The sequence below is a fragment of the Cololabis saira genome, chromosome 5 (assembly GCF_033807715.1).
Source record: "Cololabis saira isolate AMF1-May2022 chromosome 5, fColSai1.1, whole genome shotgun sequence".
Taxonomy (NCBI): domain Eukaryota; kingdom Metazoa; phylum Chordata; class Actinopteri; order Beloniformes; family Belonidae; genus Cololabis; species Cololabis saira.
In genome coordinates this window covers 42,253,611-42,278,196 of record NC_084591.1, presented here as the reverse complement: position 1 = coordinate 42,278,196, position 24,586 = coordinate 42,253,611, and the positions used below count along the sequence as shown (strand labels likewise).

At 38.9% G+C, this 24,586-nt stretch overlaps 2 protein-coding genes across 4 annotated transcripts in view; one reads left to right on the top strand and one right to left on the bottom strand.

The window, feature by feature from the left end:
- Nucleotides 1-16,618, bottom strand: part of pot1 (protection of telomeres 1 homolog) — a 36,626-nt gene extending 20,008 nt beyond the window's left edge. For 2 of the 3 annotated variants that reach the window (XR_009782718.1, XM_061722184.1), the window contains exons 1-8: nt 16,165-16,389; nt 14,430-14,556; nt 12,153-12,286; nt 8,114-8,183; nt 6,019-6,119; nt 4,692-4,799; nt 3,599-3,667; nt 3,243-3,369 (exon numbers count right to left, since the gene is read on the bottom strand). Coding sequence is in view for 2 of the 3 variants with exons in the window: in XM_061722184.1 (XP_061578168.1) it covers nt 3,243-3,369; nt 3,599-3,667; nt 4,692-4,799; nt 6,019-6,119; nt 8,114-8,183; nt 12,153-12,272 (595 nt within the window). In the remaining variant the exon portion in view is untranslated. Of the gene's footprint in view, nt 1-3,242; nt 3,370-3,598; nt 3,668-4,691; nt 4,800-6,018; nt 6,120-8,113; nt 8,184-12,152; nt 12,287-14,429; nt 14,557-16,164 lie in introns of all 3 variants that reach the window. The other variant, XM_061722185.1, reaches the window with a different exon arrangement.
- Nucleotides 16,619-16,648: 30 nt separating this feature from the next.
- On the top strand, nt 16,649-24,360 carry ftsj1 (FtsJ RNA 2'-O-methyltransferase 1). The gene is made up of 11 exons (XM_061722186.1): nt 16,649-16,753; nt 17,415-17,543; nt 17,810-17,879; nt 17,997-18,117; nt 18,493-18,571; nt 18,666-18,718; nt 18,794-18,847; nt 20,655-20,757; nt 21,284-21,367; nt 22,851-22,954; nt 23,906-24,360. The coding sequence occupies exons 2-11, from the start codon at nt 17,423-17,425 to the stop codon at nt 24,077-24,079; spliced, it is 963 nt and encodes a 320-aa protein (XP_061578170.1). The 5' UTR covers nt 16,649-16,753; nt 17,415-17,422; the 3' UTR covers nt 24,080-24,360.
- Nucleotides 24,361-24,586: the final 226 nt, after the last annotated feature.

The window sequence follows — 24,586 nt, the reverse complement described above, 5'->3', positions numbered from 1 at the left end:
AACAGGCTGTTTGGGAGGCATGCACGGAAAAAACCTTTTCTCACTCACAATCATAAACGCAGACGCCTGGAGTTTGCTAAGCAGCACTGGGGCTTCAACTGGGGCCGTGTGCTTTGGTCAGATGAGATGAAGATAGAGCTTTTTGGCAACAAACGCTCTAAGTGGGTCTGGCGTAACACAAAAGAGGAGTATGCAGAAAAGCACCTCATGCCCACTGTGAAGTATGGGGGAGGATCGGTGATGCTGTGGGCATGTTTCTCTTCCAAAGGGCCTGGGAACCTTGTTAGAGTGCATGGCATCATGAACGCTTTGAAAAACCAGGACATTTTTTCGTGGCCTCTGCCCGAAAGCTGAAGATGGGTCGTCACTGGGTCTTTCAACAAGATAATGACCCTAGACATATGGCCAAATCTACACAGAAATGGCTCACCAGACACAGAATCAAGCTCCTCCCATGGCCATCTCAGTCCCCAGACCTCAACCCCATTGAAAACCTGTGGGGTGAGCTGAAGAGGAGAGTGCAGAGGAGAGGACCCAGGTCGCTGGATGATTTAGAGAGACTGTGCAAAGAGGAATGGTCGAAGATCCCTCTTTCTGTATTCTCCCATCTTGTGAAACAGTATAGGAGAAGATTAGATGCTGTTTTGTTGGCAAAAGGGGGTTGTACAAAGTATTAACATCAGGGGTGCTAATAATTGTGGCACACATGATTTGATGTAAAACAATTATTGCTTAATGTGGGATTTTTTTCCTACTGAATAAATGCACTTGAATTAAAGCTTGTATTTTACTCTTTTTTTTTCATTGTGGTTCTATTTTATTAAAAAAAAAAACAGAATTTATTAGAAACTAAAGATCACATCTTAACTAGGGGTGCCAATAATTATGGAGGGCACTGTATATATAGAAGATGCTGATTGGCCTGGGTAGTCACTGTAAGAAGAAAGGATGTAACAGCACTTCACAATCAATGAGGGAATGTTCTCTGCATTCTCATTGGGGAAAATTCTCTTGAACTGAAGATTCAGCATCGCAAAATGTGCTGCCCCTCCTGGCATGCACATAATGAACTGATTTGGCTGACATATTTTGTTCATTGTGTGCTGCTGGAGAGTATCGTTAGTAAATTAATTACGCTACAGCTTTCTTATCCATTGAGGCAGAAATGGCCTGATATTACATAATCTGTCAGGAAGACCCAGGAAATAATTAACATCATCACCCCTGACAAAATGATCATTATGTGCATGCCCAGTGGCAGCACATATTGCAATGCAGGCAAAATGGCCTTGAAAAAACCCCAAAAATAACCATGACGTGCACCCAGGCATGGCAAATATCGACATGTGCGTCTCCATTTGGAAAACGATGGGTATTACTTTCATAGCAGTCTGACCAGCACTTATCCATGCTGGAGCAGTCAAAAGTGTTACCTTGGCAACGCGAAATGACAAAAAGTAGATAGACATGGTGAAAATTCTTTGGTTATTTGCTCTGTCGTACTTTATCGTAGAGACATCATTCAAAAGTTCAAAGACTCGGGACGCTTCGGACTACAACATATTAAAGCCTCCTTATGCTAGCTACAGTTTTTGAGATATTGAGGAAGAAAGTAACAAGTTACACAGCGAGGATGGCCTCATTCATTCCTTTGGGGGGTGTTACCACAGTAGTAGAACATGGTAACACCCCCCATAAGAATGAATGGGATCCATTTAGCAAAACCTTTTCCCATTTTCTATATCTGTTTTAATCCTGTACAGCAGGGGTCTTCAACTAGATTCGGCCGGGGGCCGCATCTGCAAAAGGACTGTATGGAGAGGGCCGCACAATTTGAAAATGTGGGGGTTTTCAAAATGTATTTTACACTCAAAGACGAAGACTTATGTAAATATAATACATTTGTATTATACATTTGAATATATCTAGTTTACATATGAATTATGTATAAATTGTCTCCAGATTTAGTAATTGTGAATGTTAAATATAATATTCAGATAAAGAAATATTATTTTGAATGCAAGTTCATTTTGAAACCATGCATTGTGCAAAACTTAATTGATATTGACCTACTTTTAATAAAACACGCCATAATGACAAAGCACCACTTTCCACCAAGATTTCCTTATTTGAATATTATATTAAGCATTGAGCACAACCATTTTAGTCCATAGTAGCCAGTTATAAAAATATTATAAAAAAAAAAAAAAAAAAAAATGTTTTTTTTTTTTTTCAACAAACACCCCCTTTTTTTAAATATGACCAGGGGCCACATAAAAGCTCCTGGCGGGCCGCATGTGGCCCGCGGGCCGCCAATTGAATATCCCTGCTGTACAGGGTCACAGGGGTTTGCCGGAACTTATTCCAGCACGCTGGCTCAGTGGTTAGCACCGTTGGCTCACAGCAAGAAGGTTCCCGGTTTGGTTGATCGATGATTCTAAATTGCACGTAAGTGTGAGTGCGTGCGTAGACTGGGGACCTGTCCAGGGTGAACCCCTGCCTCTCGCCAGCTGGGGGAAAAAAACTTTTTGTTGTAAAACCTCTTAAATGCACCATCTAATCCTTGCTCTCATCTTCGTGGTGGAACGGAATGGGGAAAAAAAGTCATTAAAACTGTAATTGTCAACATAGTTCTGGACTAATCAGTACATGTGGAGAGTTACGATATTCCACTCCAACATCCACATGGTTTTCCCCTTTTAGGGCGAAGAAAAAGATTTTTTCATGAAAGCTGTCACAGCTCGCTATGAAGAAACTAAATTGTTCCAAACTGTTTTACTTATCAAGTAAACGCTTGAAACATTATTCATGCTTTTATATTATATAACTTATTTTGTGGTAGACAATTATTGTGTATTCATACAATTATATACAGTATACTGTACAGGCATATAGAAAAAATTTGTAGTGCAATTACAATAGCATATTTTATGTACCGTATAACTTATTTTTCTTCTCTTGTTTCCTTCAGATCCACACATCTAATTCAAATTAAAAGATCATCATCAGCTTCTCATCAAGGTCTGCAAAGTCTGTTGAGGACGCGGTCATTTGTATGAGATTCTATTGAAGCAGGGAAACAGCTAAATCATGCAGGACAGGGTGCCTTGAGAATTTGACTTTGACACCCTGCTGTAGTGTGTGACCCTCTATCTGCCATCAGTTACATCATTTGAGAAAGAAAGACTCCTGATTACAAAACAGCACGTTGTGTAAACTGAACAGACTAATGATTTACTGACCCGTGCCACGGCTCCTGAACGGTTGTTTGAAGAACACCACCACGCCGTACACATTGACGACAGATCCAGCCTTCAGGTCACCCAGCTGTACATACGTGTATTTTGGAGCTTTGGCTGCCTTGGAAACCTGAAGTGAAACACATGACAAGGAGCCAAGAGTAGAATAGCATTGATATGTTAAATACACACAATTAGAAAGATGTTTTGAATCAAAGCTCACATTTTCACTTCCCATCACTTATCTAGTGAGAGGAGGTAAAGTGACTAAGACCAGCAAATGACATGAAGCAACTACAAGGAACAACTCCACACACACTCCAGGAGCCTCCTCCATTAACCATGGACTTGTCTGTCACCTCCAATGTAGAGCTCCTCTTGCTGGGTACGAGGGAACTGGGATCAGGTGAAGGCTGCTCGCGGAAAACCTGCCGGACCAATGAAAATGTGTTTTTTTCCCATTTTTTCTTGGCTGTGAAAAGTCAATCAAAGTATAAAGATTGCAACCGATATTAGCTCAGCTAAAGGGACAAGCCAATTGTATTCATAAAATTAAGATTACAAAAATGTGTCTGGAACATCTTTAACTGTACGAAGAATAACTACAAATACAGACCAAATGATGAGAAATCTGTGTCTGTGACTCAACGCACACTACGTTTTTAAAGAAGTGGAGTTTAAAAAAAATATACCGTATTTTCTGGACTATAAGCCGCTACTTTTTTCCTAGGTTTTGAACCATGCGGCTTATACAAAGGTGCGGCTATTCTGTGGATTTTTCTTCCACCGCTAGGGGGAGTGCTAATCGGAATTAGAATAAAAACTAAGAAATAAATGCAAAGAAGAATACGCTACTTCTTTAGCAGATAGAAGTAGAAGCAGATTTCAAACAGATAAATAGATAAATAAATACTGGTTATTTTCTCTTGGTTCAGTCCAGTTTTAATCAGCAAAGTTGCTGCCGTGTTAAAAGACACTGTTAGGAAAGGATCTATTTAGGTACAAACATGTAGATCATTTACAGTTCAAAATCCTTCTGTACATGTAGTAAATATCTAATCTAACAACAGAAATATCTGCGGCTGAAATATCTTTTTTTTTTAAATAAAAGTGGGTGCGGCTTGTATATCTTTTTTTATTGTTTTTTTTAAAATAGAGCGGGTGCGGCTTATAGTCCAGAAAATACGGTATATTAGTTCACCCGTAGCAAGTCCAATTACATCTGTTTGGTGAAGAAAAAAATTTGGATTAAGAAAGAAATGGAGACTGAGGAGGGAAGGTTTTGAAAAAAACAAAAATGTATGCAACAACATACATAGTAAAGTTCATTCTTTTGTATTTTAAGTATCTGTGCCATTTACTATTGAATGCAAACAGTGCCATTGGCGATTAATCGTTATATAGATCTGTGCATACAGAGTGAATAAAACTTTAATTTTAAGAAGGACTCACATAGATGCATGCAGAATCTCCAGACAAGAGCAGGTTACACGGGTGAAGCCTGTCCTTACTAGCTGTGGGAGATTTTTCAACAGTGAAGCCAGAGACTAATATCATATCCTGCAAAAGAAACAACACAAAGAAGAAAAAAATATAACGATTAAAAAAATAAACACAAAATATCAATCAACTATGAGAGCATCCATACTGTTCGAATACACATACATATATTTTACAGGGGTCTTAAATTTAACTCTTCAATAATGGGTTTACACAAATCGTGTTTAACACCACGTCTTTTTAATGCCAAATTATTGCATGCACGTTTCAGGAAATCAATACTAGATGTGTCCGTAACCATTCACTAATCATTATATTATCTGATGGTAACTAGTCAAACAATCCGTGTCATCTTACATTACACTAAGGCGAGAAAAAAAAAAAAAAAAGAGGGACCCTCAGGTACAGAGATCAGCCATAAAATACCTATGAATCTATGCACCACTTTACTTTTTGGTTGTATGCTGAAATTGATTTTATAATAAATTGCTTAAAAGGGGACCTATTATAGCATCTAATACCTATTTTAAACAGGCCTTGAATGTCTTAAAAACAAGCTTTTGATTGTTTTTGCTAAATAAATTAGAAATTCAGCCTCTGGCCATGTCTTTATCTTCCCATTCTCTAACCTCATTATCTATGCAGGATTCTGAGTGGGCGGGGCTATGATAATGAGGCTCTGTGCTGATTGGCTGCCTGAATGACGCGATACACCGCTACTAAAAAATGGCAGAGGCTCCGGCCGGCGGAGTTAGTTCTGGGCGTGGTTTCACGCATCGGAGGCCAACCGATGTAAATCACATTTTGGTTAAGTAACGAAAGGAGCAGAATCTGAACGGCTCGTAGATCCACATGACACTGGATGGATCATCCAGGCGGCTGTACAGACACTGCAGAATTTGGTTGCTTTCCTCCTTCTCTGAGTTGGCAGGCTGAGGGGAGACCACTTTATATATGTTAAAGCTAGAGAAAATGTGTTTTTCATAATAGGTCCCCTTTAATGTTTACTATAAAAACAGGTCAGGGTTAATTATTCAATCCAAATGAAGGTAAATGACTATGCAGCTCTCACTGGAGCGGTTCGCAGCGGAACGTGAAGCAGCTGAGATGAGAATCAGCACCTCCAAATTTGCGAACATGGCCCTCAGCCGGAAAAAGATGGAGTGCTCTGTCTGGGTTGGGGACCAGATGGATGGACTTTGTTTTTTTTTTGTAAATATAATGTTATCATATATGTTTGTCTTCGAAAGTAAAGTGTGTGAGGATTGCACAAACCTACCCCTTGATTGACATCCTGACTAAACTTCTTAGCCAGTGCTCCCAACAGGAAGACGTTGATGGAATTATTCTGAGATGAGACATGGGGCGAGGAATCTTTCTCTGAAAAACAATGAATAAATATATTTACAAAATGTAATGAGTCAGGGCAATGATTCTTCTATTGTTTTGTTTTATTTATTTTAATTCTCTTGGTGTTCAGCATTTCAGTCAACTATGTCGTTTGAGCTGAGTTGAAATATAAAAACGATTAGGACAACTGAATTAGATGAGCGAAAAAAAGATATCTGCCACAGCCTTGGAAATTCGAAGGAGAATTGTATTCTTTTGTAAAAAAAAAAGTACATTGTATTGGATGGCTCTTAGATGTAAACACTTGTGGATTCCAATATTTTTAATCAGAATTATTTACAATGTGGGTATCAGAATCAGAACTCTAGTTGATGTTAGTTGTGAAATGAATCAATTATATATAGTAATTTCAATTTTGATGCCCATAAAATCACAAAAACTGTATGTAATGTAATCAGGAGCAACCCCCCCCCCCAAAAACCCTCTTATTTTACCATGATTTGTGTCCTTGTCTTGAACGAGGTGTGTGTTTCTAGTATAGTCTACACTTAACCATAAATGTGTAATTCTTACTTTGTTTTCTGTGTGATATAAACTTAATTCATTTAAAACGGGTTTAAAAGGGAATTTGAGCGACTCTACCAGGATTTGCTGCGTTGGCTTGAAAACTTTTTCTTTAGTATCAATTTTTATTTCTTCCTAAATTTAATTTTACAGGAGAAATTTCAACATCAGATTTAAAGTTTGACAATTATGTCGAAAAATTCAGTGGATAAATATATTTAAAGGAGCTGTATGTAAGAGCAATAATAAAACAAATCATAAAATGACCCCGATATGTCAACAGACATTTAAAAATCATGTTCATTTCAAATACTTATGTCACTGACAACAGCACTCAAGCCAGGATATTCCAGTTTAAAAAGAGGAGTTGCAGCCCTAAACTGATGTTTATGTTGTCATTTTTTGTTTTGGCCTGAAGCTCCACCCTCCACCTATCTCCCAATCACCAAGTCAGTATTGTTTCTGAAGCTCCACCCTCCACCTATCTCCCAATCACCAAGTCAGTATTGTTTCTGAAGCTCCACCCTCCACCTATCTCCCAATCACCAAGTCAGTATTGTTTCTGAAGCTCCACCCTCCACCTATCTCCCAATCACCAAGTCAGTATTGTTTCTGAAGCTCCACCCTCCACCTATCTCCCAATCACCAAGTCAGTATTGTTTCGGCATCCGGGTTGCCAGCTCGGCTCTAATTATGGCAGCCATGGCAGCCTACGTTCCTGCTGCATTCTGCAGCCTACCTGGCAACCTCTGGTCGGGGGGAGGAGGGGGAGGGTACACGCCGCTCAACAATATTTTGAAAGTGACTGCAGTACCAGTTTTGGACATTTCTTACAGACGGCTCCTTTAATAAATATTATTTCAGTGTTGAAAAAAAATTTACATTACTTTTAGGCCTGTGAAAGTAACATATTTATTACACGTCAAAGCTATCTGTTGTACCTGTGCCTGCGCACTTTATATGTTTCACCGAGGGAAGTGGGAAACGTCCTCTCGATTCCTTGTATGTCTGACATGTGAAGAAACGACAATAAAGCTACTTTGACTTTGACAAATTCTGTTTAATGCACTAAACAGAAGATTAAAAATATATACAACTAAGCGATTAATCTCAAGTTAACGATGAAAATCTTTCAATTAATCGTGATTAAAACATGTAATCAATTGAGAGGAATAGTTATTTTACAACATACATACAACATATCTCAACTCCACTGAAAAGGTTAATATATGAAGCATGTTATTTGTAAAATCCTTTTTTTTTTTTACACTTATGCATATTGCCACATATGTATTGCAATATATTGAAATATATATAATATAATCTATTCAACAAACTCCTCCAACAAATTCCTCCTGCCAAATCACTAAGAAAATAAAAAGAATTGGAGGTTAAAACAAGATTAAGCAGATCAACATCAATTCAAAATTGCAGTTAACAGATTAAAAAAGGTTTGTTACCTTCAATGACAGCTTTCAGTATGAAGTCCTGCACAGCTGACACTAGAGGTCCCTTATGAACCACTCTTCCCTGAAATGGGAAAACACATTCGAGTTTATTACACATCATAAAGTATTCAGCTCTGGCCGATGCTCTCCAGAATTTCTGATCAAAGTCACATAAAAAAAACCAAGCCGCAGGTAAATGAGCCACAGGACAGAAGGCTTGGTTTGGATGAATGTATTACTACACTCTCACTGTGATCTCAAAAGAAAAAACTGGGCTTATTGAAAAAAGGAGAAAAAAGAAAAAATTGAATTGAGCAATGATAGTCACTAAGGGCTCACGGTGTTCTCAAAATGTTCGTTTCAAGCCTGAATGAACAGTATGCAAACAAACCTAATTCTTTCCTTTGCATGAAAGGGTAAAGATGCTCTAAAAAACATGTTACTAATGCAGTGGTCAGTAACCACAGGAGGATGTCCAGCCTCCATTCCTGTTCAACCAACACTTGGGACCCTAGACCTTTTCAGGACCATCTCACTTTGCCATAAAGCCTTATTTCTCTGCACGACATAATGATGATTTTTGAAGTGACACGCACACGACCTGTAGGAGATTTCTCTGGCACTCAGCACAGGTGACAGACTGAGAGAAAGTCTGGGCTCTTTCAAAACTCTCAATCTCAGGTAAACTTCTATCTTTAAAAGAAAATCTGCAGGGAAAGCTTCTGGAAAAAATGGACAATTTGTGATCTTTTGCTGTGAAGCACAACATATGGGTCACGGGTGCATTTTGAATAATTGACACAATACAGTACAGTAGCTATGTGTGGTTTGTATTATTGAGTCGCACATCAATTGTGGTTGTAAGAGGCAAGGAGCCTGAGCCTTTTTTTGTTTTGTTCTTTTAACAAGTGTCAAAGGTCACCTGAACAGCGGATTTAATATGTGAAAAAAAATCAGTTTACCAGGACAGTCCAAAAGGTTCTGAAAAACATCTTTGGATACAAAAAAAAAACAGAATTATTGAAATCATTGTCTGTCTGGACCATTGTCTGGTACTCTGGTCCCCTTCACAGAGATCAGTGTATGTCATGGAACTCACAGTCCCGTGGGAAAACTCTGTTGAGGAGGCGTATGAGCGCAAAAAACTGCGATACACAGAGCTGGCAGCAGACGCATCTCAACGTGGCTGGAGTGCAAAAGTCTACCCAGTTGAAGTTGGATGCAGGGGATTTGTGGCTTCTTCCACCATCAGATTGTCGAAGGACCTTGGAATCCAAGGACAGGCTCTGCGACAGACTATCAGAGCAATTTCTGAAGCAGCTGAAAGAGGCAGCCAGTGGTTGTGGATCAAACGGAAGGACCCTTGCTGGGCTCCAAGAACTCCCACCTGAGAATCCGAACTCCAACCCTCCAACCCTTAGGAGAACCGTGAGGATTTTTCATGTAGGCAAATCCTAATGATTGGGCGTGATCACCCTATAGCTGGCCACTAGGGCTGTTCGATTAATCAATTTTAAATCGTAATCGCGATTATGTAATTAGAACGATGTTAAAACGTGAAACTCGTAAAATCGATTTTTCACTTTTTTTTTTTTAACCTTGTCTGCACACATATTAATGATTGATACCATATTAATGATTGATGGAAATACCTCTCAATACCTGCGACAAGTGCCCCATCGGAGAGGCTCTTTAGTGTAGGAGGGGGGTTGTAACATGCCACCGGGCATCCCTCAAGCCAGATGCCGTAGACCGACTCGTGTTCCTTGCAAAAAACTTGCAAATGTGAATAGCAAATGTAATGACTGACATTACACACCTCTACCTCCTTCATGGGTTGCATTATTATTTAGCATGCAAAGACCCAGTTTAGTTTAATTAGAAAATGTCTTGTTTTATTTAATTGGAAATATAACTTACTGTATTATTGCAAGTGCTGATTTGCTGATTTTTTTTTCAGAGAGAAACTTTATATTTTATTATATTTTTTAAAACTTTTTTTAAACTTATTTTACAGAGTTTTGCACTTTATTCATTCATTTTTGGTTTAATAAGAGCAAAGTTTGCACTTAAAGCCCAATGGGGCAAATGTTCAACAAAAAAGACAGCATATTTGAAATAATTTCTTTGCCTTTTGTCAATTCACAAAATAATCGTAATCGAAAATCGGATTTTGAGAGAAAAAAAATCGAGATTTTATTTTTGGGCAAAATCGAACAGCCCTACTGGCCACCTTTGATGAGGGTGTTTAGTGTTTAAAGGCCGAAACACCCCCTGATTCAGAGGCATACCACTGAGGATGTGTCCCGAAATTGACATCAACCCCCCCACTCTTAACATCCAGGCAAATCTCATGTGAGTGCATACTGGCACAATGGACAGTTCCAACATAATGTCCCGTGTTTATGATTCTGTGGTCCACAGAAAAAGCTAAAGTGTTGTCAGTTACCTTGCGACTCTCTGTAGAACCTAATAATCAGGTTAGAAATCTAGGGATAATATTGGACTCAAATCTGAACTTTACCAGCCACATTAAATCAATTACATAAGCAGCTTTTTACCATCACAAAACATGACCAGAATCAAAGGAATAGTGTCTAAACCAGATTTAGAAAGAATAATCCACGCGTTTGTCTCTAGCTGTCTTTCAGCTAGAGATACCATTCAAACTTTAAACTACTCACAAGACTTTATAATTGTAAGAGCCATTTGTGAACATTCTACCATTCAAATGTGCTTATCTTGTGTTTTGTGTCAGCTTTCCATCCACTAGGGGGAGTAGTCATACAATCAATTGGGCACGGTTTATTTAATCAACGTGTAATCACACACACAGGTGGCTGTGTGGAGGCAAAGGTTTTTTGACCGTGCGTGCGGGCGTGTACAGAGGAAGTAAGAAATAGCAGGTGGATATTTATGTTTGTTTATTTTATGTTAAAAGTGACAAAGTAGCAAGACCTGCATGAACACTGTAAGGAATAAAAATACATTGGAAGCATTGGAACATTGGAAAAGGCTCGTATTTGAACGCGTCATAACTGAACTCTAATCACAGCCAGGTAGTGGCTTTTTGATAAGCAAATGGTTGCTACAATAATCTTACCATTAGATTCAGTATTTTAAAATGTTTTGTAGTTTTTGAAATTACACTTACAATTACACTACACAAATTTCATGAAAATTCAGCGTTTACAACGGATTTCAGTAGTGGAATGTTCAGAATTTTAGAATGTAGGAATAATGAGGCGCCATACACACACTGGTTACTGTGACTACTGGACCCGTCCTTTCTCTGTTCTATAAATACATTAGCTGGCAATGTAGTTGCTGTCATTGACAATTGGAGGTCATAAATATATTGTAATGTAATAAATGCACTTGAGGAGTCTTTTAATAGCTGACTTACAACATATCCTCCTCTCTTCAGATCTTTTCCTTTTCAGCTCATCTTCCCCTCTTCAGCTATTTTTCTTCTTTTCAGCTAATCTTCCCCATTTCAATGTCTTCTCTTGTTTTCCACTATTCTTTCTCTTCCATAATTTGAAGAGTTTTCAGATGGATGAGCCTTGTTTCAACATTTCTTTTCACATTTTCACCTGACTTTTTCAATTTGTTTTACATTTTCAGCACTTCAGCTGTTTTTTCAGCTTCAACGTTTAGCAAATATTCCTCTTTTAAGCGTCTCCTCCTGTCTTCAACTCCTCTATTCTTCCATAAATGTATTCAGATGTTTGAGCTATAAACATTTTCATAAAATGTTCCCCTGAACTTAGCAATTTCTTTGATTTTTCATCAGTTCGGGTGTTTTTTCAGCAAAGTTTAGCTCTTATTCAGCTTTCCTTCAGCACCAAAGCAGTCAAACTTGCATTTTCAAAGGAAATGCAGCCTTTTCTAGTTATATATTATTCTTATGTTTCAGAATTATTATTTTTGCCTTCTTGTGATTTTATGTAGCTATAAAAATTGCCTTGTGTATGAATTGTGCTGTACAAATAATATTGCCTTTCCCTTTTTTTTCTTCCCCCCTATCATTGACATGTAGTATACAAACCTCAACTCTTCTGTTGACACAGTCGGTGTGGACACTGATCAGAGAGACTGGAATCCTGCTGAGGTCTGTTGGTACCAGGGCAGACGGCCCTGTCCCCTCTGACAGAATATGGAAAGACATGATGTTGAGGCAGCCTGAAAGGCAAGAATTAAAGAATTTTAACTCTTTAGCCACAAAGTGAGTAAAGAGACTAGTATTTTCCACACAATTACTATGTTTACACAGACTACAAAACTATGATGATAGTCAGATTCAAGCTAGTTTCTTTTCCATAACAATTCAGCACCTGGAGCAGAAGTAGGAGGTTTGGAGCAAAGCTGCTGTGACATATTTGATTGTGTGATTTAAACAAAGAAGACAACAACACTAAAGATGTAGAACATGGAGTAGATCATACATGTGCTGCTGGGTCTGTGACTTGTGTTCGATACCAAGTTAAAAAATGAGAGTGAGAAAAGCTTCAATTTTTTTTTAGTTCATCTCGGCGCTGCTGAAATGTCAGCTGGAGCCGCGAGCAGCTATGAAGTGACGGAGCTCCTGGTAGATCTTTTCGTTCCTTATCACCCGTCTAGATCCCTTTTTAATTCTCTCCCCAGCACCAGGTTTATGAACATCTGCACCTCAGAGTTGGATCACCAAACAGACTTTTGCGCTGCCATTGCCTCTTGAATATTATGAACAAGAAGCTGCCGTCAGAGTCGCTCTTTCTCTGATGTCACATCCTGACTCAGACGTCTGACTCCAACCCCCTGACCAATCAGTGGCCTGTAGTGTGATGACGTCAGATGCAGCCGACTCAGCCCCTTATGGCGCTTTTCCACTAGTGCCTACTCAGCCCGACTCGCCTCGGCGCGGCTCGTCCCGGCTCCACCGGTTTTGTCCCCGTTTGTTTTTCCACAGCCAGGCTAGAAGTGGGGGGGGTGGGGTGAAGCTGCTGTGACGTACTCGATTGCACAACACCTTTGTTCGTGTCGGCGCTGATCAGAAATCAGCTGGAGCCGCGAGCGGCTGAGAATAAAACAGAGCGCCTGTGGATCTGATCGTTCCTTATCGCCCGTCTACATCCCTTTTTTCTCTCGTCAGCCCCCAGGTTTATGAACATCTGCACCTCAGAGTTGGATCACCAAACAGACGTTTGCGCTGTATAATAAAATCGCCGCGAGCTGCGAGTCGCTCTCGCGCTGACTCCCGCTTCCTGATTCAAACGTCTGACGGCCCCGCCCCCGACCAATCAGTGGCGTGGAGGGTGGTGACGTCAGATATAGTGCCGGCTCAGCCCGGTTAGAACCTCGGCAGAAAAGATAAAGAAAAAGTATCTGCTTGGCACGGCTCCACCCGCCTCGGCCCGTAGTGGAAAAGCGCAAGATGGAGGCGTGACAGGTAGAAGCACGCTGAGTAGGTACTAGTGGAAAAGGGCCATTAGAACCTCGGCAGAGTAGTTACAGAAAAGGTATCTACCGGTATTCGGCACGTTAGACCCCTAGTGGAGAAGCAACAAACCGAGTGGAGGAGAGCCGAGCCGGGCTGAATAGGTATTCTAGTAGGTAACTAGTGGAAAAGCAAATGGACCGAGGCAAACTCATCAACAATAAATCCCATGTCCTCCACACAAGAGAGGAGAGAAACCGGCAGGCCTGTTACCAGCACTCAGTTCAAAAGCCTGCATCTCTTAACAGTATCGTTGTCAGTGACCAAATGGGAAGCCAGGATTGACAGTATGAAAGTTGTCCGTTACCACCTCCCACAGCTCATACAAGCACTGTCTGACCTCCAAATCCTCTGTCTCAGAATCCTTCTCCTGCACTTTGTCCACAGCAACCAGCATAAAGGCCGAAATCATGACATGGAGATGTGTACTGTGTACTGTAATCTGGTATAATAGTGTGTATCAGATTGGGTCAGCAAGACTCTGCAGAGCCCCAGTGTTTCTTTAATAACACTTAAAACAAAAAGCTCAAACTGATGCTATACAGATAGCAGAGAGCCTCAAAATTGACAGGGAATTTTCTGCAAAAAGACAGTGAAAAACAACCCAACAGTTCCTGTATGAGAGCAGAGAGAAATCCACCCCAGATTAGCAGTTTAAGAGAGAGTTTTTCCTCCCCTTAGTGGACAGTGGAGGTTTTTGGGCGTTCATGATTTTCTGTTCTTAAAAGAAAACATGAGAGAGAATGATCAGAGCGGCCAACTCGCAGATAACTGCAAGAACCTGGAGAAAACCCTACATGATGTAGAGTCTGAGGATTTGGTTCTGGAGATAAGAGCTGCAATCCATACCTTTCCTGATGCTGTAGCCTCCTGTCCAAGAGTGATGCTGGATTACATCTACAAGGAGTAGGTTTTGGATCTTTATGGAAACCTCAGCATTGCTCTCCGTCTGCTTCTCCTCCGGTCACTGTTGCCTCTGGAAGGAGAAGTTTGTCAGCTTTAAAACATAGAGTACATATGTGCAAAGGTCTTTGGATCTGGACGACCTTGTGGAAGCATTTGCACGAGCAAGGCTTGTAAGCATAATTTTTAGACCAGCGGACCTGTGGGTACGCAGTGAATTTTGCACTAGCCATGCCTAATTTGTATTTTTTTTTTTACATTATTTTTTTCCACCATTTAATTGTTTTTTTCTCTATTGTGGCAATTTTTTGTTGATGTGGCCTTATACATACTTGGATTTGTATTTTTTGACCAGCGGACCTGTGGGTACCCTGTGAATTTTGCACAAACCAAGCCTAAATTTGTATTATTTATTTCATTTGATATTATTTATTTCTACTGTTTAATTGTTTTTTTCTGTATTGTGGCAATTTCATTTTTCTTTTCGTCTCAGAGCTGGACCATAACATTATACTTGAAGTTTAATAATTTGCAGTGCACTTTTGTAATAAACATTCATAGATTTATATGTCTTGTTGGTGTCAGATTATTTACAACAATTATTGATAGGCATGGGCTTTCATGGACTTCTGTTGGTCCTTGGACCTCACTTTGAGAACCATTTATGAGAACCAGGGGTCGCCAACCCACGGCTCTTTAGCGCCGCCGTAGTGGCTCCCTGGAGCTTTTTCAAAAATGTCTGACGTTCTTTTTCTTCCTTTTTCCTTTCCTTTTTAATCTCAACATTTCGACTTTTTTCTCAAGATTGTACTTCAACATTAATCTCGACATTTCAACTTTTTTCTCGTAGTGCATAATGAAAAAAAATGTTTCCCCCAGTTATAACTAATATAGAAACATGCAGCATGTGTTGTCTTCATTCTAAGGCTTATACAAGACTTTTCATTTTTTGCGGCTCCAGACATATTTTTTTTGTGTTTTTGGTCCAATATGGCTCTTTCAACATTTTGGGTTGCCGACCCCTGATCTATTGTAATATTTTTTTATTCAGTATTAATCTAAAATGTCCTGGAAATTGTGCATTTATAAGTGCAAAAAAGATTTTCTATGCGTGCATTGGTTGGGGGCCCCAGGAATTTCTTGCTTGAAGCCCAAAAACATCCTAACAACGGCACTGATCATACAATCAATTGCACACACTACACTGAAATATATACTTATTTATTATTTTATTTATTTATATAAACTTTAAATATGATATACTCACTGCTGTGCCACATCACATCGAAATTTAATTTCCAATGAAAATCCGAAATGACAACTAAAGTCTGTCTAAGTTTAAGTCTAAGAAATACCAATGGATTTCCAATAACACACCTAACATCCATCACAATCGTCTTTTTTTTTAAATTTATTTGTCTGTGATTTTAGTCCTCTTTGCCAGAATCTGTCTCAGGTCATTATAAAGTTTGTTAGATCAGACTGTCAAAAGTGCTGGTGTTTCACCTTCACTCTCACACATGCACAGGAAAACACATCTGCTGCATACTTTTTTTTTTTTTTAAAGGTTCTTTCGCCAAACTCGGCACAAATCCACCATATATATGCAGACATATGTATTAAAAAAAGAAAAGTGGGTAAGGCCACCCAAAACATCAGTGATACGAGTGGATGTCTTTACCTATGCACGATCTTTCTTTCCTTGTAGTTCATCAGCTTGAAACTGTCACGGAGTAAAAGCCACCAAGAAACTTAGAACATTACGACCAAAAAGTATTCATATCATAAAAACATTACACGCCAGGGTTAAATTAAAAGCAAATACAGCAGCAGATTAATTAAGGTTTCGCTTGTTCAGCTTGAACACACCGGTAGGTTTCAAACTACGGTCTGCAGGCGCGGAACTTCTTCTTCTACGTCTTTTTTTTTGTCTCGATTTTCTTCTTCTTCTTCTAACCAAATCACCCCATTATATGCAAAGCTACGGTTATCGTTGAGGATAAAGGATTTTAATACATCCACAAGATGTTTGTAAATATTCATTTGGAAAAATAAATACATTAAAAAGAAGTGCGACATGAATAAAGTTGTTTTTATCCACTGCTGTGGTGCGGACCAACCACAACCTTTTTCCGTCACCATGCCAACGTCCAGCCAATAATATAGTGTGACGTCATCGGAAGGGGCGGGGCATCTGGCACCTACACCGGAAGAGAAGCAGAGAACGTGTACTGTAGACTGGAGAGAGTAATTACTTTGGCAGCACTGTAGTAAGTAAATCATTTTTAAATGCCTCGGAAGCTGTTTCAGTTCAACTATTATATTTATGTTTCACACGTGCACTTTTATTATGCATTATACCATCTTTCGGCTGTTCCCTTCAGGGCTCACTACAGCGGATCATATGTCTCCATCTAATCCTATCTTCTGTATATTCTTCTCCCACACCAACTAACTTCGTGTCTTCTTTCTCTACATCCATATATCGCCTCTTTGGTCTTCCTAGACCTTCCTCCTGGCTGCATCATCCCTCTATTCATTATCCCTCATGTCCTTCTCAGTCTGGCCTCTGACTTTCTCTCCAAAACATCACTTTAAAATCCTTCACCGCCTTTGTCTCTGAACATTATAGCTAATACATTAACAAAACAAAACACTTGGGAGTAAAAATATAATTTGGTTGTCCACTCTAAACTCAAACGTAAACATTGAAATTAGACACAATTGACTGAATAACATTGCTCTTTGAATCATGTTTAGGGTTTAAAAAAAAAATCAATGTTAACTGTTCATTTCAGTGAATAACAAATAATGTCTAAAATCATACAGTTGTCAAGGTAGCTGTCCCTGTAGTGCTGCTATGTTAACTCCAATATAAAACATGGACAGTTTATTTCTGTTTTTACACAACTGCATTTTTTCCCTGGCCAGAGGTTAGGATGGGTCGCTCCTCCAAAGATAAGCGGGACATTTACTACCGTCTGGCCAAAGAGGAGGGTTGGAGAGCAAGGAGCGCTTTCAAACTGCTGCAGCTTGACCACGAGTTCAACTTGTTCACAGGTATGACACATCCAACCTTTAATGCAGAGAGTTTAAAAAAAAAAAAAAGTCATGTATTCATTAATTTAATTTGGGACACGACCATTAGAACTTACCAGATGCCTCCAAACCTTTTATGACAATTGCTCAATAGATCCAAACAACAGAACCAAATGATTATCTTTCTGTCAAATAGAAATAGTAGATCTTGTATTTGAGAAGATGAGACGGACTACTAGTTTTTTTGTTAGTAGTGATCTTTCTGATCCTTTTTTTTCCCTCCTCAGGTGTGAACAGAGCGGTGGATCTGTGTGCAGCCCCTGGCAGCTGGAGTCAGGTCCTCAGTCAGAAACTCAGGTTGCCTACATAAACTGTAGCAAATTAATTACATCTATCCATTAATGACAACATTTAACATTTGAAATGCAGTGCCCGAAGAATTAAATACATTTTATATTGTTTGTTTTCACTCAGGGGGCGGGAGGTGAAAGGTGAGAAACGTGAGGGGGTTGAGGAGCCAAAGATTGTGGCAGTGGACCTGCAAGCCATGGCTCCTCTGCCAGGAGTCATGCAGATTCAGGGGGACATCACCAAGGTGATGAACACAAGCTTTGGAACTGATCTTATACTGGGATCCAATGTTCCACCTTAATTGTTCTTTTGTTCTTCTTTTCCTAGTAATAACTCTCCGTCTCTGTCGTTGTTGTACATGTTCAATGGTCTTGTTTTACTTTGAGTTGTCCTTTTAAATGATGATTATAATTTCCCGTTCCCCCCCCATGTGTACTTTGTGGCTATCATGACTCATGGCTATGATGGCTACAAACCAGAATGTCACAATTTGTTGAGTGCCTGCCACTTTATTTTTTGTTCTCTTCATGCATGTCCTCAACTCGTTATACAAAAGACTCCCTAAAAATCCTTTGTTTAAGGTTGTGTTGGATGACCTGGGATCTGTTCTTCCTCTCAGGTTTCAACAGCTCAGGAGATAATTCGTCACTTTGAGGGGGAGCCGGCTGACCTGGTGGTGTGTGATGGAGCTCCAGACGGTGAGTTACAAACCTCTCATGTGTGAAGTCTCCACTATTTCCCTCTGTTGTCATTCTTATCCACTGCTCTGTTTTTCTGTCTTTCCCTCCATAGTAACTGGGCTGCATGATGTAGACGAGTACATCCAAGCTCAACTCCTATTGGCTGTAAGTACAGGGGCATGTTTTTGTTCACTTCTCATGTGTTTTGTGATGTCTTACTGACAGCTGTTGGTCTCACAGGCTTTGAACATTACAACTCATGTCCTAAAACCCAAAGGAATGTTTGTGGCCAAGGTGAGTCCAGCTTTTATTTTTATTTGTTAATTGTGTATAGATTCTTAAATGGCTCTGATTCAGCTTTCACATTTTATGAGGTTATTTAAATGTGCTCATTAAAAATAAAAGACATGAAAGATGGACGCTTGATTCAAAAAATACATCTTTTAATGATCTTTGCTGCCCGTTGCCCTGGTGTTGCATTGGCCACTGCCATATTATTTACCTGGTGCTGCGAGAGATGTCTCACTCTGTTGGAAAAACATGCATGGAGACAATGCAATTCTCAGCAGAAATAGGAAGGGAGATGCCTCACTCTGTTTATTTTTCTTCTCTTTTTTTCAGTCGACAATTACATTTGTTGGCAGCGATTCTGATTATCGATTTTTGTCAACAACGTCAACTAATCATTGCACCCCTAATATAGATGTACTTTTCCTGTAATTTCATGTTTCCAATAAAACATCTAGTGTCATGTCAGGAATAATGGACTTGTTAATGAAATAAAGGAATAGTGAGGTTTAGGGCTGTTCGATTAATCGATTTTAAATCGTAATCGCGATTATGTAATTAGAACGATGTTAAAATGTGAAAATCGTAAAATCGATTTTAATTTTTTTTTTTTTTTTTTTTTTTTTTTAAACCTTGTCTGCACACATATTAATGATTGATACCATATTAATGATTGATGGAAATACCTCTCAATACCTGCAACAAGTGCCCCATCGGAGAGGCTCTTTAGTGTAGGAGGGGGCGTTGTAACATGCCACCGGGCATCCCTCAAGCCAGATGCGGTAGACTGGCTCGTGTTTCTTGCAAAAAACTTGCAAATGTGAATAGCAAATGTAATGACTGACATTACACACCTCTACCTCCTTCATGGGTTGCATTATTATTTAGCATGCAAAGACCCAGTTTAGTTTAATTAGAAAATGACTTGTTTTATTTAATTGGAAATATAACTTTTTTAAAACTTTTTTAACAGAGTTAAAACAGAGTTTTGCACTTTATTCATTCATTTTTGGTTTAATAAGAGCAAAGTTTGCACTTAAAGCCCAATGGGACAAATGTTCAATAAAAAAACAGCATATTTGAAATCATTTCTTTGCCTTTTGTCAATTCACAAAATAATCGTAATCGAAAATCGGATTTTGAGAGAAAGAAATCGAGATTTTATTTTTGGGCAAAATCGAACAGCCCTAGTGAGGTTTGTCGGCACAATTTGGGGTTTTTTTTCAGAATTTTACTGTGTATGGTTGAATTGTGATAACATGTTTTAACCATTACTCAAGTTCATGCTGGGTACAGTTAGTTGAGGGGAGCAGGGGCAGTTACAGTAAATATGCCCCCTGTGCCCTAACTCAGCCATACATTGTTTTATCTGTTCCAAGTTTGATGCATATGTTTTGCGGTATAACTTTGAACACGCCTGCAGTGTAATATTCATAACGCCAGATGTTGGCAACGATAAATATCGTGTTTTCTATTATGTTTTGTCTCATATGTTCTGTGTTTAATCAGAGTGCCACCATGAAGTTATCAATAAGCTCATATTTGCTCACACTTATATCGCCACCATGTGGTCATGGGAAGGAACTTAACGTTTGGTCGAATTGCACGGGAAGCAACTGGTGGCAGTGGTGCTACAGTAGCTGTGATGGCTGTTTGCAACTTTTAGTTATTTTTTTTCATGGTTTATCTTTTGGAGAGTTAATAATGTCAATATAATAACACCCAAAAAGTAAACAAAACAGTAATATGGTAATCCATGTGAGAGTTCTTGTTAGATCAGGGTATTTTAACTCTGTTGTCCTGCCTGTTTCAGATCTTTCGAGGTAAAGATGTGACTCTGCTGTACTCCCAGCTGAAGATCTTCTTCAGAAGTGTGACCTGTGCCAAGCCTTGCAGTAGTAGAAACTCCAGTATTGGTGAGTTACTGCCACTGAGAAGAAATCACACAGAAAGGAGACACTTGTGTTGGACATTAAGTGATCTGAAATATTTTTTGCCATGGATCAGTGTACTGTTAGGCTTAAAGTAAAAAAAAAAAAAGAAGTTAGGTCCCAAATTTAAAATATGTTTAATAATTCAACATTTTTCTGTAAATCTTTCTACAGTTTCAGCATTATTTATTATTCATCTGTGTACAAAATAATCTGAAATGGTCTTTAATTGGACTGTGTTGGACTTGTCTTCTGTGTAAAGTGCCTTGAATGACTTGTGACTTGGCGCAAATTATAGGTGAATTTGGAATGGAGAAAATAATAAATGGATGCCCGGTCTTATTAAAGTTGTTAGATCGTGTCTGAGTGAATTAAATCTACAGTGATCCACTGGGCTTGGTGGAAATGAGCAAGAGGAATATTCTTCTTTTTACCACACTGATTAACATCTCGTAAATATTTATCAACACTGCTGTCAAAGTATTGACATTATTTGTATTTGTACGTGCAGAGGCCTTTGTGGTGTGTCAGGACTACTCTCCTCCTGAGGGCTACATCCCCAACATGTCCAACCCCCTGCTGGGTCACTGCTATGGTAACTATGGGCTGAATTAACTTTCATTGAGCTTCAATCAAAATAAGTCATCAGGACGAGTATACTGTATAAATGTGAGCCCAACACACGCTGGCGCATTATATTCTGAGGTGCATGTTCTACCATCTCTAAAGTTAGAGGAATCCTTCCAGTATGTTGGCAGGATTGTAATATGTTGACCGCATTTATAAACACACCCCTTTGCATGTCTGTAACACGGCAGGAGGAGATTTGCTATGAAATCAAAACAGAAATGAGATGAGATTAAAGCTGCAAGCAGCGTTGATCGGGCCCATGCAGCTATGGCCACGCTCCCCAGGTGCAACCACATTCCTGGGTCAATATAAATATAAATATATCAATATCACTATTTGGTGTCCCACATCAAAGTCACCCAATCATCATGAACATGTTAGAAAATAATACAATTCAGAGGTTCTGGTATAAATGACCAAACATTTACACACGAGTGTAATGACAACTCTTGTGACATTTTAAACCCTTTTCTTTGATGGAATGTACACAATTTTGGCATGTCCCCCATTCTGCTGTGCTAACTTTGGTGAATGTGGTGAAAGGACACAACATCAAAATACTTAATATTTCCTCATTGTTTTTCACACGTTCTTTAATAAAACTAGTAACTTAAATGATTTATATTCCATTTTTGTAACAGTGTTTGACATTTTGTCATTGTTCCAGAAACTGCTGTCCACCCTGTCGTTATGGGGTCGCTGACCATTTAACATGTCAACTAATGTTATTAGTAACAGTTTTCTGTTTGTTCACTTTTTTCCAGCCTGTCATGTCATTGTCCACCCTGTCTTCCCCCAAGTAGATAAAGAAATTATTGTCATAAATTAAAAAAAATCTCTGATCACACAAAAAGAAGATCTTAGGTCTCTTGGACAATGCAAAATGTAATACAAAGCATGTTTCCTGTTGCCAACAGCTGGTGCTACAAGTTTTCCTAAATATTACACTGTGTTCAGAGTTGGTCTGAAAACATATCCACCAAATTTGGGTCAGATTAAACAATGTATGGCTGAATGACAGCCGCTGACCCAGTCCGGACCCCAAAAATGCTATAAATGCCCTCTGCTTCTCTCTACTGATTGTACACAGCAGATCCTGAAAATTAATCAAAATTCACCTGTTCTTGTCTGAGTATGTTGCTTTTTTGTGCTGAGGTGTTTTTCTGAGGAACAAAATAATAATAATAATAATAATAATAATTAATAATAATAAAGAGTGATTTCAGGGTCCTCATCCCCTCTGAGGTCAGGCCCTAACCATTAGCAGTAATGCTAGTCATGCTTTGCTGGAACTTGTTGGCATTATCTTCTTCTTGTTGATGACACCCCTGAATGCACTGCATTGGACAATTCTGTATACAAGTTATTGCATGTAATATCTTACTTACAAACGAAACATGCCATTTCCTATTCATGTGTTAGTGAGGGTTCTGGTCTCTGTCCTGTAGATGTGGATTTTAACCAGCTGGAGGGCCCAAACCGCGTCATTGTTCCCTTCATGGCATGCGGTGATATCAGCGCCTTTGACTCTGACAGAACGTACCCCCTGCAGGTGAGGAGCTTTGTCATGTCTAACTATCCAACCCCAAACACGGCTTGTGCATATGTGTTTGTGACACTGTGACATCCTACCAAGCAAAAACACATGCATGACAATGCTGTATTTCTTATTTTTGGGAATGCATTCCCATTGGGATACTTACTTTATATGCATCATTGTATGATATTGATTTATTGATTGATTAAATTGTTTATTTCGAACACATAAGGGAAAAATATAAAATTGTAAGACAAATTCAAAACATACAGAACGTAATGCAAACAGGGGAAGAAAAAAAACAGTGTCAGAAAAGGAGCAGGTAGAAGTACAACTTATTTAACCCTTTGTTACCTCTATTATAAATTAAACATAAATATTAATAATAAATAGCTGCTAATTTACACTATTAGGCTACAGATTTTCCCATTGGTTGTGCCTTTGCACCTAACCAGCTAACACAATCTTTCCTAAACATAACTTCTCCTCAATCAAATAACTTCCCAGCCAGAATTTCCTTTTTTTACCGTTTTTTAAATTGATTTATATTTGTACATTGCTTCAACCATCACCCAACCCATTCTATAGATCCACTCCAACAACTGAGATACACATGCTTTTCCTATTAGAATGAACACATTGTTTTTTTCAATTCAATTTTCCTCTTAAATTATAACCCCCCTCCCTGTCACAAAACATTTTCTGTAAATTGCCTGGAAGTGAATCAGTTCTCGCTTTGAATGATATAGCCTTTTCTTGCTGTGGGTTACTCCTTACTTCAATTACATGATTTAAAAACAATGAATAAAATACAAATATACTTATTACAAACCCTTGATTGCTCCATCCCTTTTTTTTTCTTCCCTTTTTTTTTTTAAAGTCAAGAATAAATGAATTCTTGTTTTTATATGGTGTGTAATTATGTTACTGGTGTAATTCTCTCTGGCTCTTCCCTGCCTTTTCCAGCTTGATGTGGATAAGCAGTACCAGTACACTCCCCCTACTCAGCCACCTTTACGGCCGCCCTACGAGCAGGCCTGCCACCTCCGTAAAAACAACCTGCTGTCAAGAGAAGAGGCTCCATCTGTCTGTCCCGAACAGAGTGAAAAAGAACCCCAACCATCAGTTGAGTCCGCTTAGAAATGACAGGTGCCATGTAGAATAGAAAATACAGACTAAAGTTGAAGGTGGAATTGTTACGAGATGAAGGCTGAGTGCGCCCATTGCTAGGATAGTTTCAGGGTACGTTTAGCATGTCCTGGTCCATGCTGCTCTGTATTAATGGATGTTTTCAAAGCAAAGGGGGATGTTTTTATTAGTTTGACTGATTTTATATAATGTTATATAATGTATGTTATAATGTGGAACTGTACAAATTTTGCAATTGAGAAATAAAATTTGTTTTGAAGAAGCAAATCAAACACTCGATTTTATTTTGAGACTGATTAAACTTAATAGTACGGTACCTTTTTAACCAAAAAGTATATTGGTTATATAAACTATATTGATTATATGTATTGATCACACAAAAGAACGAATAGTGAAATGTCTGCTCGCAGCTCTTCCAGCTGCAGAAACGCACACACACTAAACTGTCATCTGCAGAAATGTTCGGATGACCATTGTTGGTCTCATCAACAATGGAGA

Bases quoted from the DNA above. Each gene is read 5' to 3' on its own strand.
- ftsj1 (XM_061722186.1), top strand. From the start codon at position 17,423: ATGGGTCGCTCCTCCAAAGATAAGCGGGACATTTACTACCGTCTGGCC. The intron at 18,719-18,793 runs GTAAGTACAGGG...TTGGTCTCACAG, and splicing joins AAGCTCAACTCCTATTGGCT to GCTTTGAACATTACAACTCA. The intron at 18,848-20,654 runs GTGAGTCCAGCT...TGCCTGTTTCAG, and splicing joins AAGGAATGTTTGTGGCCAAG to ATCTTTCGAGGTAAAGATGT.